The 18,788-nt window shown below is 36.8% G+C and overlaps 1 protein-coding gene across 5 annotated transcripts in view; it reads right to left on the bottom strand.

Annotated features, from left to right (window-relative positions):
* Clec5a (C-type lectin domain containing 5A) overlaps nucleotides 1-9,989 on the bottom strand; it is a 34,392-nt gene extending 24,403 nt beyond the window's left edge. Inside the window, exons 1-7 of one of the 5 annotated variants that reach the window (XM_048786806.1) lie at nucleotides 9,774-9,989; nucleotides 9,219-9,317; nucleotides 8,415-8,474; nucleotides 6,711-6,770; nucleotides 6,248-6,384; nucleotides 4,565-4,671; nucleotides 1,329-1,351 (exon numbers count right to left, since the gene is read on the bottom strand). In XM_048786806.1, coding sequence (XP_048642763.1) covers nucleotides 1,342-1,351; nucleotides 4,565-4,671; nucleotides 6,248-6,384; nucleotides 6,711-6,770; nucleotides 8,415-8,474; nucleotides 9,219-9,297 — 453 coding nt within the window. In that variant the 5' untranslated portion in view covers nucleotides 9,298-9,317; nucleotides 9,774-9,989 and the 3' untranslated portion in view covers nucleotides 1,329-1,341. Of the gene's footprint in view, nucleotides 1-1,328; nucleotides 1,352-1,808; nucleotides 3,046-4,564; nucleotides 4,672-6,247; nucleotides 6,385-6,710; nucleotides 6,771-8,414; nucleotides 8,475-9,218; nucleotides 9,318-9,773 lie in introns of those variants that run through there. The other 4 variants (XM_015493753.2, XM_048786805.1, XM_048786804.1 and 1 more) reach the window with 4 other exon arrangements.
* Between the last annotated feature and the right edge of the window lie 8,799 nt (nucleotides 9,990-18,788).

Here is an 18,788-nt window from a genome sequence, read left to right as displayed (position 1 = left end):
AATGAGTGCATTTTATGGCATGTGATCTATATAAAGCTATTAAAACTAGATGTAGTAATGTTAGTTGGTAGGGAAGTACTATAAAAGAAAGAGAAATAGGAATGAAAGAAAATATCTTTTAGGGGGAGTGTTGAAATTATAAGGTTGTCAGGGAAAGATAGAGAGGGAAAGATTGTGAGATACTTAGAAATCTGTGAAAGACCATTCCAAGCATGGTGAATAATAATAAATGGAGAGATCCTAGGGAATACAAAGGTAAAGATGCTGGAATGGAGCAAGCAAAGGAGAATGTAAGGGAATATGAAAATGGAGAGAAGTAATGGAAATGTAGATCATATTCAGCCTAGTAAGTAAGCCTTTTAAAGACCTTTACTTTTTCTAATAGTGAGTTGGAAAACTATTTCAGAGTGACACAGCTTTTTCTGTGTAAGAAACAACCACAAAACTCCAATGGAGTACAGCGATAAATTTTATTTCATGAATAGTTTCAGCTGATCTAGGCTAGGCTTAGCTGGTGGTGCTGATGACCTCAGATAGGTTTGTTGATGAGTCTAAGGGTTGGATGGGGGTTGACTGACCTTGGCTAGGCCCACATAGGTAGCCATGAAAAATATGGCTTTGATCTCCATGTGGATTGACCACAGAATTTTTGAGGTACCTTTCTTGGAACTGGACAGATTTTTATTTGCATATTATAAATGAGTACACAAGTTCTGAGAAACTAATTGGCTTGCTTACATTCAGCTTCTAGCAAATAGAAAAGTTACTTTTTGAATGAAGATCTCAACTTCAAGTCCTCCACAAAGTGCATCTACTAATGTTTATTGCCATTAAGATATATAAAGAGGATCTATTTTCATATGTACAAGAATTTTGTGAGATGAGTATCATTGTCCCATTTTATAGGTAAGGAAATTAAGAAATATGTACAGATTCACACAGCATATTAGAAGCAAAATCAGAACTTTAACCCAGTGATTAACTACATATTCATTTTTTAAAAACCCTACCACTTTTGCCTAATAAACGTCACATTTATCCACTCTCTTGAGGATACTGAGACCCCTCTACAATAAAGACTTTATATCAAAGTCCACATGTCTCCTGCATACTTTATAGTCTTATCCCTACCCCAACTCAGTGGGCTTTTTCAGAACTTGCACAGAAGTATCTTCTTTTCTTTGGGGAAATTACTAGATGTCTACATTTCCTGGCCTTTGAAGTTTGTTATTACTCTGTCATAAAACAGAAGTGTGGCAATTACAGTTCTCTTTTCTCAAAATAGAAGGATTGTGATTTCCTTCTGTTTTCTGAGTTCTGGGACTTACCTGTGGTTAGAATTCAGTTGATTCTTTTTTTTTAAGAGAGAGAGAGAGAGAAAGAGAGAGAGAGAGAGAGAGAGAGAGAATTGTAAATATTTATTTTTAAGTTTTCAGTGGACACAGCATCTTTATTTTATTTTTATGTGGTGCTGAGGATAGAACCCAGTGCCCTGTACATGCCAGACAAGTGCATTACCACTTGAGCCACATCCCCAGCCCTCAGTTGATTCTTTTTTTCATTGTAGACTCAGCCTTTCCCTGCTCCTCTCCTGTGGCACTTATTTGTTAAAACCACCAGAGAATTTGTATTTCCACAGGGTATAACATAATTCTGATATTTGTTCCATTCCAAACTCAAATTATTTCTGGTAACCTCCTTCAGGCAACTTCTAACAACTACTGTTATCTCATTTATAAAAATTCTAAATGACTATGCCAATGAACCAACAATTATGAAACCTAGGAATTTAGAAACAGTACTTAGTGTTGTAATAAAAGATAAATTTTGCAGCATTTTATTTTGATTAATCATATATACATTAATTACTGTGATACATTGTTACTAGATGCAAATGGTAATAATTTCCATTAATTTTATATGGTCAACCCCATGGTTTAACTCTTATTACTGAAGACAACAGATTTATCTTTTTTTCTTTTCATGTCTTGAGATGTGTGAGTATTTGATATTTTCTTATAAATACAGAGAACAGCCAAGACTTTTCTACTTTTTTCTTGCTGTTTTTCTAGGATGACCAAATGAATGTCATTTTTCCTTTCATGTGATTTCTATTTATCCCTGGTACTCCATTCTTTCTCTCTGCCTACCCTTTGCCTCCATCCAGTGTTTTCTGCATGGCCCTTCTCTTTTTCCTCTTTGGCCAACCTGACGAATGGTGGGTCAATATGCTAACCAGTGCAAGGTTTCTTTTTGTCAGTAGGATATACCTGGTATCTCATGAATGGAATGAAAGAATATGCCGTGATCTTTGGGGCTTAATTGACATCAAAGAAGATGAGTTCACTTTTCTTCCACCCACTCTGTCCTCTAAATGATTCTAATACCTGTTCATTCTACAGGTTCTCCTTGGTGTATGTCATGTCCAATGAGGATAAAACAAACTGTCAACAGGCTAAACCTTGTTGATCAGTCAGAAATTCTCAGTTCTGTAGAAACAAACCTCATTTCCATACTTGTGCTATTTTTATAAAACTGACCCTGTCTCCTGGAGATGGCCAACATCCAGTCCCTTAGAATATAGAATATAAAAGTTCATTATCTCAAACAGACAAGGACTTTTAACTAGATGTTAAAGGACAGATGGATAAAAGAACCATTAACTAAATGTACTGTGGGAATCCAAAAAGTGTCACAAGTTTGACTCTCACAGGAAATGTGGTTGGGTGGAATGGCTCAGAATGGGGAGTTTTCCTGGTTGTATATATGTAAGTGTATGTATAAAAGTGGATGGTCCATTAGCCCTGGAGCTCTGCCAATGACCTGTTGAAGACTGTCACAGGGTTTTGATGTTCTGCATTTCCCAGACCAGTCCTGATTGCAACTATTCTCTTTTGTGTTTATTTGTTTTTTGTCACAGAGAACTGCAATCATTCAGGATTCTTCTCACAGATCCAGCGGTAGCTGACATCACATAATGCAGCATCGAAAGTCTTTGTTAGGCCTATGGTGACACAGTTGAAGTTCTGATTCTGATGGGTAATACTGAAGGAGAAAAGAGAGTGTGGTCAAGGCTCATTATTTCAGTTTTGCCTTTTACAGATTTCAGAATCTAATGGAAGTTTGATTGACTGACTAGTTAGTTTTACATATACCCCTCCTCTGCACTGGGCCTTCCGTTTCAACTCAGACCACGTCTTCTAAGCCAAGCTTCCCTCAGTGCAGCTCTAAACCCCATATTTTCCTTTTAATTATTGTCTTCTATGAGTACTCATAGAGTTCCAGAATTTTGGACTAACTCACTTGTTTTTGGTCAGAAACATCTCATTGGTGGTCTCTTTTACCCCAGAAATAATGTTTTCAAGAGGATTTGTGTGTAGGAAGAGGGTACTAGGGGACCCAGGGCCTCAGGCATTCCAGGCAATCATTCTACCACTGAGCCACATTCCTAGCCCTAGAAATAATATTTTAGTATTATAGGATTGTTTGTAGCAAGAGTATAGAAAAAAGTAGGAAAGAAATTTCTTGGCTTTAGGAGAATCTTGATGATAGTGTCTGTTGGCCTTTTCCCCACCAGTTTTTCGGTCATTCAGAGTTCTCAGTCTAACTGCAAAGACTCTGGTTTCATGGAAAAGATGAGTTTTGAGCTCAAGTAAATATGGAATCAAACTGTGGCTGTATCATTAAGTAGCTATATGGCATTCAACACATTTCTAAGCCTTTCTTATGTTCAACTGTCTGTTGAGCTTTTTCTATGGCATCTTAGTGAATACTAAAGGAAATAATATAAGTGCTTAGCATTGAGTTAGATATTAGAAAAAACTGAATACGGGGCTAAGGCTGTAGTTCAGTGGTAAAGTGTTTGCCTCCTATGTGTGAGGCACTGGGTTTAATTCTCAGCACCACATAAAAATAAATAAAGATACCATGTATTCATCTACAACTAAACACACACAAGAACAACAAACAAACAGAAAAGAAAATACTGAATAAATACTAATTTTCTCTCCTCTGTAAGGAAGGCCAGCTGTAGGTTGGGGATTGGACTTGTTGACTCTCTAACTCAGCATTTTCATATGAGCCCTGAGAATATTATGGTTTCTACCAAAGTTTATCCCAATGGAATGATTCATTGGAGATATCTCTTTTGAATTAGAGGATCACAGCTTCAAGGAATAGACAAGTTGCCTTTGATATATAAAGGATCTAGGAAAACTTGTAGGCACTTAGAAAGAACATATGATGTGTAATTTGGAGATCTATGAGATACAGCAAAAAATTGCTATATATGTGGATTTGTTTGGCTCTTACTCTGAACAAAATTATTTACTATATGAATACTCTTCTATCATCTCTTCTATTTTTTATTATGAAGAATATTTGATATTTTCCCCTAATGAAAAATTTATAGGAAATGTGTTTATAGGACTAGATGGGTTGAAAGAAAGGAGAAAACTAGAACAAGGAGTTGAGTATAAGTCTTTGAACTATTTCAGGATGAATCTCAGGTGTGGTCTTTTGAGGCAAACCAAGACCCCCAGAACAATGCAGGATATTCACATACTTGCCATTGAACACTGAGTTGTTGATCCAACGCCACTTTTTCTCTGCAGACTGGTATGTTAAACCAATAAAGTACTTCTCAGCATTTGCAATGTGCTGGAGATACTCCTAGAAGTTAAAAAAGAAACAAACAGTTCAACAGCAAGTCCTTTACTGCTGCTTTCCTATAGGCAATGGGAACATGACTGTATTTTATTCAGGGAACTAAGAAAGCTGTTAGAGATAGGAGACTGGGTATCACTGGCACTTGCTATTAACCCTAGAGAAGAAGTTTTTAAGTTTTGCAGGCACCAAGATCACCGAGAGGACTTACAAAAACACAGGTTGCTAGGCTTCTGGTTCAGAAGGACTGGTGTAGGGGATGCAGGATTTATATTCCTAGAAAATGACCTAGGATCACACTGAGGGAATGGGGAAGGGAAACTGTACAGTCAAAACCAGGTAATTTCATATACATCTTTTTTTTATTTGGCATGCCCCTCTGCATAGAATTATTTTCATGGTCAGAAATTCTATATTCCAAATGAGGTTGAACTAGGTGATCATGAAATATGTTGACTTGAGAGTCACCAGCAGTCCACTGGCATGATGAACATTTTCTGAGGTTAGTATGAAGCATGGAGAATGCCAAGGATGGAACTTGGGCAAGTAGAGGGAAAGAGCCATCAGCTTCCGGTCTCATTCTCTTCTCTCTTCTCCCTTTATTTCCTCTTTTCTCCCCTCTGCCTTGCTCCTAATTTTCTACTGGAAGGTGTCTTTTTGTTTCCACCTGGGTTTTTGGCCCTAGAGAATCTACAGCATTATGATTCTCACCCCAAATCAAGAAGACCCTCTTTCAAATTTTTCTCAACCACAGGAGGACTTTTCAGAGGAGGATGGAGAGATAAAGGGGAGAGGAGACAAGAACAGTACTTATAGCACAGTGCCTCACATCCAGGAAATGCTTAGATCTGAAGAGAAGGTAACTATAAACTAAAATACAGTGTGGCCTAAAGTTGATTAAAGCATGGGTTTTGTAGTCAGAGGGATCTGAATTCAATTTCATGTTCTGTCATTTAGATGTATGATCTTGGGCATGTTATTTTCTGTACCCTAATTTACTCATTTATAAAATATAGATAATAGTACATCCTCAGGATTATTTGAAGTAAAAGGAGATAATAAACAAATTTTGCATAATGTTATCTATATTGATTATCACAATAATAAAATGCAAACACAATTATATGATTCTTTGCTTTTCATATTACTAATGCGGTTGATTCATATCTTCCTTCTTCACTGTGTAAACTGGAATGATACATTAATATCTTATATCTGTGAAGTGTTCACAGATATAAGATATAAGTAATTTTAAAATAACTTTATTTGCATTAGTTCTTTGGTCATTCTCTGCAGTTTAAGTGCCTTGGCCCATCCCTAGGAAAGTAGCCTACTGCTGTGTCTTATTGGAAAAAAACACAGAGTCTGAATTTCTTGCTCAGATGGAGCTAAAGAACTTGCCCACAGCTACCAGGAAGTCTCCCAACTCTAGGTTCAGAACAAGGAGTTTGAACCTTTCATCCAGCCCCCTCTCCATTCTTTGCCAATCACCCAGCCCTGCTCCACTACATTGCCACCATCTCTACCTACTGAGGCTGCTGTGGGAGGGCTGCTTCACTGTACCATTCCCCAGCCCTCTCACCAGTTTCTCTGGTGTGTCGACAATTGCCAAAGTGGATCCTTTTGATATACAGTCATCCCTGCTCTTGTTCCAAGACTGTTCAGATGTGGACAAGAAAAAACATCTTCTTTGATGAAAATCCCAGGCTTTGGGGCAGACTGAAGAGATGTGGGGTGAGTTGGGAGAGAGAGAGAATGAATGAGATTAGTGGACTAGAGTGTGAACCCTGGAATTGAGTCATAAAATAATGGGAAGTCATAAAATAACAATTATATTGATAGAAAAATGTTCTCAACCCAGGAAGAAATTTTATCCAGTCTGGTCTGTTTCCTTATGGAGAACACTCAGGGGATAAATTAGAAGGACTTTATGGCTCCTTTAAGCAAAAGTGCTCTATAAGAAAGGGTGCCATGAGAAAAGTCTGTAAGAATTTAGTGCGTGAAAACCCAAGGGGTGGCGAGGAGGTTAAAACCATATGCTTCACCTGTTCCATATCTGCTTGTGGGCGTTAAGCTGTTCTTAGTACTCCCAAAAGATGGTGGGACTGAAATGGAGAAGAAAATCTAAAGGTTACTGTGTGGTGAATATAACTTGCAATCATCAGAGTACAGGCTGTCGGGTCCCTGTGACTATTTGTGTCTGGACATTGGGGATGACAAAGGGTACTTGGCCATTCTGAGAATTTTCAGATACTTTTTCTCTTTGAACCATCCATCTAACTAGTACCATTATTTGTCATGCTCAGCACCCAAGTCCTATTTCATGTCCCCCTTCCCTTTTGGGGATATAGCATTCAGTATAAATGCTGGGGGCAGCAGGGGAACAAGAAATGGAAGAGTAATGGAGGAATTTCGTATTCCAGGGGAACATTTTTGCTCTTATGTATGCCTTTGACAGTGTTATCCCTCAAAAAAGTTGTTTGGAGCATTTCCACCTTCGACTCCACACTGCATCTTTGTGGTGCTTGGTGTCTTATTAAATGCTCTACAAAAATTCTTCATCCTGCAACTCTTGGATGCTTCTCTCAGCACTTTCTCAGCTCTAAGGATTGTGACTAACAGGAACAAATTTCAGGATCCTGGAGGTATTAGCAAACAAGGAAGCAGGTGAATATTCCAGATATTTCCTATAAGCAGAGAAGGGTCCATTATTAATACGTATTAAATACAACTAGGGGAATTTATGGGCTTCTAAGAGGTCTCATCCCCTCACCTCCCCAGGAACACTGGCAATCTTAGCAAGCAACTGCAATGATTTGTAGGCTGGCTGTTCAAACCTCTTCTCAATGACCTACTTTTCCATTATGGATAAAGACCACTTTAGTTTATTCAGATACCAAATTGTTTACTTAAAATTATATTTATAAAACAGACATTACTTTTTAATCAGTTTTCTGTTCCACAAGACTCTTTGTAATATCTAGTAGCTTGGGTTTCATCAGAAACTACTTTGGGATTATAACTGAAGGAAACCAATACATATTTCTTGAGTATTTTCTTCATTGGGTGCATCAGTTGATACAAATACAAATAAGAAATGATCTTTTTCCTAAAGATGTCTTAGAAACAGGTATCTTAAGAGGAAGCAGAGGGCAACTTTGGGAAAGGCTTCAAGAGGAGATGGCTTTAATGGGAAGAGCTTTGTCCTACTTGCCTTGTTATTCCTGTGCAACTTCTGGTATTGTGTCTTTTGATTTATAGATGATGACTGATTAGTATCTCCTGTGTTAATTATTCTTCTATGTTTGGTCTAGCATAATATTTGGCCCACAAAAAAGAAGCTTAATATCAAAATTTTGAGTGGTACATAGTTTCTTAATAAACATTTCTTGTGCACTGTTTCAGAGTCTATGAAGCACATTGACATTATATTACTGTGACTCCATCCTCAGGAAGAAAACTGAGAATCATATTTTCACTCAGGGGCTGGGGCATAGCTCAGGAGTAAACCATGTGCTTTGCAAGCATGAAGCCCTAGGTTCAATCCTTAGCACCATAAGAAAAAAATTGTTTTTCCCTAAATCTGGTTTTGTTTTTTCATCTTTAAAAGGAAGATAATTAATTAAATGGCCTTTGTGGACCACTTGTGCAACCACATTTCTTGGGAAAGGAGACCTTGAGGAAAGTCTTTAAGAATTCAGCACATAGAGGCTGGATGGTAGAGAGGAGTGTACTATTGTGCACGTTACCTGTTCCATAGCTGCTGGTAGAGTTGAACCCATCATTACTTGTGTTAAGAATCTGCGGGACTGCAAAGAAAATCAGCTATTGGCTCAGCCCAAATGTGGATACACAATGAATACAACAAGCAAGCCCAAGGGCATGCTAGAGCACCATGATCATTAATGGGGAATATTGAACTCTCTGACTCAGGTCAGTGGACATGTGCATGTTTTTGAAATGTCTTTACCTACTCATATTTCTGTTCTTCTCTCTTAAGTGGTAGGAATTACACCTTCAGATTGGGTCACGAGGAAAATACCTCTTACCCAACTCAGGGACCTACTCACATTTCCTTCCTCATTTATTGTCTCCTCTGGCTCAGGGACTGGAGAAGATTCTACTTGTTTAATTGCAGTAAAACTTTTGATATGAGGTATCTTTTCCTAATTAATTCATTTGGATGAATGAATTTATGTGTACACATAGAGAAATTTTCCCTCAGTAAACACAGCCTTACCATTGCATTGAAACTGTATTTTCAAATTTTAGCAACAGTAACAAGGCCTGCTAAGTACTTCAGCTCAGATTGCCCAGCTAATACTTTAGTAACAAAAACTTTGTGTAGGTCAGTTCTTTATCTCCAAGGTAGACCCAGGAACCTGGCCCACTGTGTATGCTGGAGGGTAAGATAGGGATTGTCAGTTTTCTTCATGCTGGTTAGTTGCCCTCAGGTGGACATTTAACTTTACACTCAACCCTGCATTCTAAAATAAGAGTAAAAGAGCAAAACAATAAGAAGGCTGGGGGTAAGAGTTTGCTTCAATACTCACAATACAGTAGAAATAAGGTCACTCCAACAGATTTAAGCACCACTACGATAAGCCCATAGATTATCATGTGCCAGTTCATAATGAAGGGGTTTCTGGAGCCTGTGGAAATCAGAGTAACACCATCAGAATCTGGGGATATGGCTGCTTCTCTTGAGGACTGAGCTCAGCCCAGGGAGGTGTGGAAGGTACGCATGCCATTGACAGAAGAAGGAAACCCAGGAATACCCAGAACATGCATTGTACATTGTGCTGTTGGGGACAATTGACCTTGGCATTCTCCTTTCCTTCACTCATCTGTTAGCTTTGGGCCTTCGCCTTGACCCTATTTGTGCCTCCTAAACTCTGTCTGAGTTAATCTTCTGTATTTCAAGAATTCTTGGTCTTGAAATCATCCTTGCTTCCAAGGACCTTACTTTGTAGCCTTGGCCATACTGACTTCAGTTGTAGAAACCTCAGTCTTCAATATGTCAGGGATAGATGACAGAACAGGATTCTCTGAGGATCTGGCGTAGGGGAGGAGTCAATAGTCTACACAGAGGGGACAGAAAGACTTACCTGCTCTCTCTTTGGAAGGCTGGGCTGGCTTCCAGGTGAGGGTTTCCTGGTGGCGTAATTCTTGCTGCAGTGGGAAGGAACCCTGTCTTTTAAGAATACGTTCCTTCTGCTCAGGCAAAGCCTTCCTTCTTCACGGTCTCTCTTCCTGGCAGTATCCCTGAGCAAACCCTTCTTCCTGTTCAGTATTGTGGTAAAGAGAGCAGGCGGGGCAAAGAGAGGAAGGTAGCTTCTAGTTAGGCAAGAAGAAGATTTCTGCCAGGGAAGTGGTCATACAGGGGGACGTTTCTAGAAGAATTTAGAAAAGCAAATATGTCACCTTTCCTTTGAGTCTGAATTCTCTTTTAAATACAGTGTGAAGAAAATATAGTAAAATGTTAGCAAATAGGGAATCTGAGTAAAGTGTATTTAGAAATTATTTGTATTTGCCTTATAACATTTCTGCAAGTCTAAAATTATATCAAAATTAAAATGTTAAGAAAAGAAACGTAGTGGAAATCACTAATATTAATGAGCAGGACCTTGTGTAGTCCTTTCACCCTGTTCATTGTCAGCTCTGCGCAGTGCCCTTTATCATGGGCTCCTCTTCTTGGGCTCCAGCTGCTCACCTTCTAGGACATGTGGTGACTGTTCAGTGTTTCTGAGCATAGATCTCTGCTGGATACAGAGAGTGGGGAGAGATGAACAATGCTCAAGTCTCATTATCAAGAAATCATTATTCCATATTAAACTTGAAGTTTTCCTCTACTATAAAAGCTATATTTGTTCATTACAAAAAATGGCTAAAAAATATTGACGAACAATTGAGAACAATTCAAAAAACTTGTTCTAATTAGTTATACATGACAGTAGGATGCATTTTGACATATCATACATAAATGGGGTATAACATCTCATTTTTCTGGTTATAGATGGTATAGAGTTACACAGGTCATGTAATCATATATGCACATAGGGCTCCCTTCACTCCCCCGCTGTCTAACCCAAAGTACTTCTTCCCTAGCACTTCCTACTTATTGTGATTAGCATCTGCGTATCAGAGAAAACATTTGACCTTTGTTTCTTTGGAATTGGCTTATTTCACTTAGCATGATATTCTCTGGCTCCATCCATAATTTCATTCTCGTTTATGGCTGAGTTACATTCCATTGTGTGTGTGTGTGTGTGTGTGTGTGTGTGTATCTCACATTTTCTTTATCCATTCATCTGTTGAAGGGCATCTAAGTTGGTTTCATAGTTTAGCTATTGTAAATTGAACTGCTATAAACATTGATGTGGTGCTATCACTGCAATATGCTGATTTTAAGTCCTTTGGGTATATACTGAGGAGTGGGATAGCTGGGTCAAATGGTGGTTTCATTCCAAGTTTTCCGAGGCCTCTTCATACTGTTTTCCACAGTGGTTGTACCAATTTGCAGTCCCAACAGCAATGTATGAGTGAAGCTTTTCCCCCACATCCTAGCAACATTTATAGTTACTTGTATTTTTGATAATTGCCATTCTGACTGGAGTGAGATGCAATCTCAGTGTAGTTTTGATTTGCATTGTTCTAATTGCTAGAAGTGTTAAACATTTTTCATATATTTATTGATTTCTTAATCTGTGAAATGTCTGTTCAATTCTTTAGCCCATTTATGGATTGGGTTTTGTTTTTTTTTAAGTTTTTTTTTTTTTGAGTTCTTTTATTTATCCTGGAGATTAGTGCTTTACCTGAGGTACATGTGGTAAAGAATTTATTTCATTCTGTAGGCTCTATCTTCATAATGCTTTCTATACTGTGAGGAAGCTTTTTAGTTTGATGCCATCCCATTTTTTTGATTCTTGATTTTACTTCTTGTGTTTTAGAAGTCTTGTTGAGGAATTTAGTTTCCTAAGCTGACATGGTAGAGATTTGAGCCTACTTTATCTTCAGTTAGGCTCAGGGTCTCTGTTCTAGTGCCTAAGTCCTTGATCCACTTTGAGTTGAGTTTTATGCTGCTTTTATTCTTATTTGTATTCATGATAATTTGCATTCTGACTGGAGTGAAATGAAATCTTCATGTAGTTTTTATTTGCATTTCCTTGATTATTAGAGATATTGAACATTTTTTTTCATATATTTGTAGGCCATTTGGGTTTATTCTTTGTAGAAGTGTCTGTTTTGTTCTTTTGCCCATTTATTACGTTATTTGTTTTTTATTATGTTTAGCTTTTTGAATTCTTTATGTATTTTGGGGTATTAATCCCTTGTCAAAAGAGTAGCTGGCAAAGATTTTCTCCCATTCTGCAGGCTCTCTCTTCATGCTCTTAATCATTTCCTTTGTTGTGCAGAAGCTTTTTAATTTGATGCCATCACACTTAATGATTCTTGGTTTAATTTCTTGAGTTTTAGGGGTCTTGTTAAGGAAGTTGGGATCTGTGCCAGTATGATGAGTGCAATATATTATACTATTATATTCCACACAAGTACTAAGCAAACATTAGAATGAACAAAAAGAATATAGACATACAGATATTTAAAATAGGCTATATTTCATTGACTCTGAAGTACACATTAATTTTCACTTAATAAAATCTCTGAATTCAGGATATATCATAATCAATGATAAGAAAGCATTGTACAATGTTGTCCCTAAGTATTGATGGGGGATTAGCTCCAGTAATCCTTCTCCCATCTACACATATTCCAAATCTGGATGCCCAGATACTTATATAAAATGACACAGAATTTGCATATAATCTATGAAGTCCTCTTGTATTCTTTAAATCGTCCTTAGATTAGTACAGACACAATTCAAAAATATATTTTTGATTGGCAGTTGAATTCACAAATGTGAAACTCACAGATACAGATGGCTGACATTTTCATTGGCAGATATTTTTCCCTTAGTGATATATAACATAATGGGGTATCTTACAAGTGATGCTTTTTAGATTATGTGACATATTATAATGAAAGAATACTATAAAATTAAGTCATTATAATTTTAAACTTTATAAAATAGTTAAATACATATACTAATATAATTTACTAAAATTAAGAAATGAAGAGCTGAAGTGCCCTGGCAAAAATATGGCCCTAAGATTTTGAAAAAAATTGTAAGGCTTAATAAGCTGCAAGAAACTGTTAATTGTAAGTGGCAACTTCCATGATAAGATTTGAAATAATTTTAAATTTTTTTAAACTTATATCCAGTAAATTCTCATATTCATAGAGTATTAATATGTTGTTTTGTTGAATATCTCCTGGCCAACATCTCTTCATTCCCTCCTCTACCCTGACCCTCCCTAGTCATGGGTAAACTCTGTCCTACTTTACTTCTGTGAGAACCTATTTAGATGTGTGAGTGAAATCATATGGTATTTGTCTTTCTGGGCCTGGCTCTTCCCACTTAACATAATGTCTTCCAGGTTCATTCATGATGTCACAAATGACAGGATTAAGGCCTGAGGACTTGAACTATATCTGCAACTTTGGAAATATTAGACCTCAGTGAAGCAACAATAACCAGCAACAATAACTCAGCGAATAACAATCCAATCTCTGACTCTTCTGTGACTGTTCATATTTTTTATGTTACTGAAATTAATCCTCCATTATTTATATTTGCCATTTAGTCTAAGCCAGGCCATTCTAAGGATAATCTTGCTTTCCTTGTCCATAACTAAATTAAGTATTTATGCCTTCTCTCTCTGTCTGCTCAAAGACTTAATTGTGATGTAGGAGGGGATGTGGCTGGGGGAAGACATTATTTGCCTACATGGGGCCCAAGGTTCCATCCTCAGCACTGTGAAAACTCAAACAATAACAACAACAAAACAGTAAACCAAAGTGGGCGAGGATATAGCCAGGCCTCTAGAACATTAGGAACAAAATGAAGCTAGATTTTGCTGTGTCATGTTTTTGTTGTGATCATTTCTGCTTGTGATAGAGACTATAGCAGAGCCACAGAAACTGCTGGATTTAACCACTTGCAAATTTTTCTTGGCTCAAGTTAGGAAAACATCAATGATAGGCTTAAAATAAAACTATCAAATATGGTAAGGGGCAGGGTCATGGAAACATAATGGTTGGAACCTGAAGAGGAGCAGTTACCTTTAGATGGAAGTAGTTGTTCTCAGAAGGGAGGTTCTGGGAAGACAAACAAACAATGTGTGTGTGTGTGTGTGTGTGTGTGTTTCTACATATGCGTGCTATTCCAACCATTCTTACTACATTTGCCCACTTGTTCCTCTTAGAACTTTAGTCTTCAACCTTGCCAACAATTTTCCTCTTCTTTTATAACCCAAATCAAAGCATATATTTTTCTGGCTAGTGTCTCTTTTAATGATCACAAGTCTAGTTTATGGTTCTAATATCTAATGTGAATTTCAGTTCTTCATTTAAAAAAATCTGCTACTGTTTTCCAACTAGGTAATGTGATGTCAGTCAATTTGTTATAACTCTCAGACTATGTTACCATTTCTTCCAAACTGGAGCCAACTTCCTCTCTTAACTTCTTCATTTTTGTTAGTGATTGTGTCATACCACCACTCCACACTGAAATCCTCCTTAATTCTTCCTTCTTTTTCAACCACTGAATCAGGATGCTAGATGATGATGTTTTCCCAAAGCTGTCTCATATCTGTTGCAGCTTCTTCATTCTTATTGCCACCTTCTTGAATCAAGACTCTTTTTATTGCCATTGGAGTACAAATGTCTCAAACCCTTTGCCTCCTGTTTTTCAGATCAATCCTGTGCAATGCTATCATTTGAAACTTTATAAAATCTCTGTTGTGATCATGTTATTTCCTTATTTCAGTTTCTATTAAAACCACTAACATGAAAGGCCTCAGCACTTAATGAGTTGGCTCCATATTCTGACTTTCATGTAGCTATATAGAATATACCTGCTCATTCCTCTAATCCTTTTTTATATACTGTTTACATGAATTCTGATCCAAATGCTGCTCACACATTTTGTTTATGGCAATGTCTTTGATGCCTAATTAATTGTAGCCTCTTATTGCTATTTAGAATTTTCTATTTGTTTGTATGTGTCCCTCAGTTGCTGTCCCATTGCTGTCCTGTATCCTTCCTTCACCCTTGTCAAGTGCATGAGGATATAAATCTAGGCTAGGGTTGTAGCTTAGCATATGCTAAGCCCTGGGTTCAATTCCTGGTACCTGGGGTAAGGAGGACCTCAATGGAAAAACTAATTTCTAAGGAAACCTTAAAGAGGCTTGCCTACTTAGAAAGAAAAAAGATTTTGAATGGTCTTTCTCCCCAGAACCTTCCCACTATGGACTTATTTGGCTCAGGTGTGATCCCTACAGAGGGCAGTCTATTGGGGGGTCAAAAAGTCTTGCTGTCCTACTATATGAATATGTGTCAATACAGGGGCAAACAAGTGCTAGTGGTGTTGAAATCTCAAGATGGGTTCCCTGAAGAATCAGTTTTGATTTTTTTTTTTGGTGGGGGCAGGTACTGGGGATTGAACTTAGGGACACTTGATCACTGAGCCACATCCCCAGCCCTATTTCATATTTTATTTAGAGACAGGGTCTCACTGAGTTACTTAGAGCCTTGCTTTTGCTGACGCTGGCTTTGAACTCTTGATCCTCCTATCTCAGCCTCCTGAGCCGCTGTGATTACAGGCGTGCCCCATTGTGCCAGGCTAGTGTTAATTCTTAATTGAATTAAGGATCAGGAAGAGACTAGAGGTATAAGAGTTGTGTTTAAGGTATGGGCTAGATTTGGACAATGAATAAGTTATCAAAATAAGTGATCTCTGAGGTCTTCTTTGGAATCCAGGATATGGGCTGATGGAGAACTGGGTCATTGTGAAAGTTAAGTCTTTAGTGCTAAAATGGTTAGCACACATGGTAACAGTAGGCTTCCTTTCCAGATCCAGGATTAACAATCACAGGCAGATTCCCTCCCTTGAAATACACAGGATTTTAGAAAGCAATATTTTTTAAAATTGTCAAAAGCAAAGAAAATATTTAGGTGACCTCACACTAACCTCTTCTTCAATTTTTTTTGAGCCATCTGACGTCATGGAGGCTTTGGGAATACAGGTGTAAAATGTAGTAAGGAATTGGACAGGTAGATGAGAAGAAGATGGTAGTGCCTCTTGGGGCCTTGCAAACATAAGCAATGATTTCTGCAAAGTTCAAGTTGGGAGTTGTGTACAGCTTTTTCCCCAATTAAGGAAAGTGGCCACTTTTCTGGACAGAGTGCTTGGTTGGTCTAGAATCATGGCTGTAAATAAGAGACCCAATTGAAAGGGGATACTGGCATGTGATTTACTTCCTTCTGTCATATTTTCTTTAGCCTTATAAAATCAGCTCTTTTTCTAACATTCTGAAGTATTTCTTGAACCACGATTTAACACTTAATTTTGCCTTATTGTTATAGATAATATTAAACACATGTAACTCTTGCACTAAGAATTTTTTGAGGGCAGGATCCAAAGGGCTCATGTAAAGTAGTTGTGTATATTCATTTCATTTCAAATAAAAAAGTCAAGTTATCAAAATTATCAGACTCTAGATAGGATACATACAAGAAATACACAACTAGACACAGTATAGTCAAATTTCTGAAAATTAAATTAATTAGACATCTTAGAAACATCTGCAGAAAACAAATACATTACAAGTAGGAAAACAGAGAATTGTGATTTTTTTCTTACGAAAAAAAGTTCTAGTGTGGAGCACAGTGGAATGATAATTTGAAAATGATAAAAGAGACTGGGTGAGGTGGCATGTGCCTGTAATCCCAGCAACTAAGGAGGCCCAGGCAGGAGAATCACAAATTCAAGGCCAGCCTTAGCAACTAAGCAAGGCTTTAAGCAATTTCATGAGACCCTGTCTCAAAATAAAAGATAAAGAGGGCTGGGGATGTGGCTTGGCAGTTAAGCACCACTGGGTTCAATCCCTGGTACCAATGGAAAAAATAAAAATAATAAAAAACAGAACAAAACACAGAAAACATGAAACATGTTAATCTGTAATTCTATATCTTATAAAAATAACTTTCAAAATTAAGGATTCAATTAAGGTGTTTATATACACACACACAACAATGCAAGGGAATTTGTAGCTAACAGATTTGTACTACAAAAAATGTTAAAGAAAAATTATCTGACAAAAGAGAAATGACACAAAATAAAAGCTTTGATCTATAGAAAGAACCGAAGAGTACTAGAAATGGTTACTATATGGACAGGTATAAGCAACTATCTCTTTTCCCTTAGTTTTGCTTGAAGATAACCAACTATTAAAGCAAAAATCACATGTGAATTCAAAAGAGCTGAATTCATTGTTATTTATTATTCATAATGGTGTAATAATAACTCATTATTATTACTCTGAAGCAGAGTAGAATAATGGTTCCAGGTATGAGGGGATTTGTGGGAAAATGAACAACATAGTAATTAGTAACAATGTATTCTTGAAAATACTAAAATAAAAAAAAAATTAAAGAGAAATATTTAAACCTTCAATAGAAGATTTCAAAAGGAATACTAAAAAAATATTTTCCTAAAAGGAAGTCAGGAAAGAAGGAACATAGGACAAAAACATATGGAACAAATAAATACCAAAACGTAGTCTAATCATTTCAGTAGTCAAAGGGCTGTCGTGGGAGAATAGCAAAAATTATAGCTAACAATATTCTTTCCTTAATAGACTTCTTATTTTTCAGATGTCGGACACTTTCATTTTACAGAGGCTTTGAGTGCAGTCCAGAGAGATATGAGTCTGTAGGAATCACGTGGTTTCTAGAACCTGAAGAGAACACAGGTGACCTATCTCTGTCAGTTGTGCTTTCACCAATGTGATGACCTTTTTTTTCTTTTTGTGTATTTTTTCTTTATCTTTTTTATGATTTAATTACCTATTTTATTTTTTCCATGTTTTATTGGTAGACTATAGTTGTACATAATGGTAGAATTCATCATTACATATTTGAATATACACACAGTGAGTATAACAGTATAATTTGGCCAATACCATTGTTTGGTGAAATATACAAAATGTAATTTGCTATCTCAACCATTTTGAAGCGTACAATTTAAGGTGTTAAATAATTTTTATGTTGCATAACCATCATCATCACTCAGCTCCACAGTTCTTTATATTTTATAAAACTAGAATTCTGTCCCCATTAATAAATCCCCATTCTCCTCTCCCCTAACCCTTGGCAACCATCATTAAACTCTGCCTCTGTGATTTTTAACTACTTTTAGTATTTCACCTAGGTGGAATCATACAGTATCTGTCTTTTTGTAGCTGATTTATTTCCCTTAGAATGATGTTCTTAAGGTTCATACATTTTATATCATATAATAGTATTTCCTTCATTTTTGAACATGAACACTCTTCTGCTGTATGTATATACCATATTTGGCTTGTCTATTCACTGTTGATGGGCACGCTGGTTCTTCCACATTCTAGTTATTGTGAATAATGGTACAATGAACATGGTAATAATTAGTCTCTTCTTGACCCTGTTTTCAAGTCTTTTGGTCAAATGCCCATACATTCTATTGTTGGATGATAGGATAATTCTATTTTTAACTTTTTTAGTAACCACCATACTGTTTTCCAGTACCTATATATCAATCCATACAGTGTACCAATTGATGTACTAGTTTATATTCCCACCAACAGCACACAGGTTCCTGTTTCTCTACATCCTCAACATCACTTGTTACTTTATGGTTTTTAAAAATTATAACCATTGTAATATGGTTGTTCATATAGTTTTGATTTTCATTTCCCTAATGATTAGTGATGTTGAGGATCTTTTCAAGTGCTTATTGGTGATTTATTTATCTTTGGAGAAATGTCTATTTAAAGTCCTTTGTCCATTTTTGAATTGGAATTTTTTTTATTGTTGGATTTTAAGAACTCTGTATAAATACTAAATATTAATCCCTTGTCAGGGATAGATGATATATGGTTTACAAATGTTTTCTCCCTCTGTGAGTTGCCTTTTTTACTTTGTTGACATTGTCTTTCAATGCACAAAATTTAAAAATTTTCAAAATG

This window comes from Marmota marmota, unplaced genomic scaffold, assembly GCF_001458135.2.
Source record: "Marmota marmota marmota unplaced genomic scaffold, marMar, whole genome shotgun sequence".
Taxonomy (NCBI): domain Eukaryota; kingdom Metazoa; phylum Chordata; class Mammalia; order Rodentia; family Sciuridae; genus Marmota; species Marmota marmota.
The sequence above is the reverse complement of the archived record's forward strand: the minus strand, read 5'-3'. Positions and strand labels throughout refer to the sequence as shown.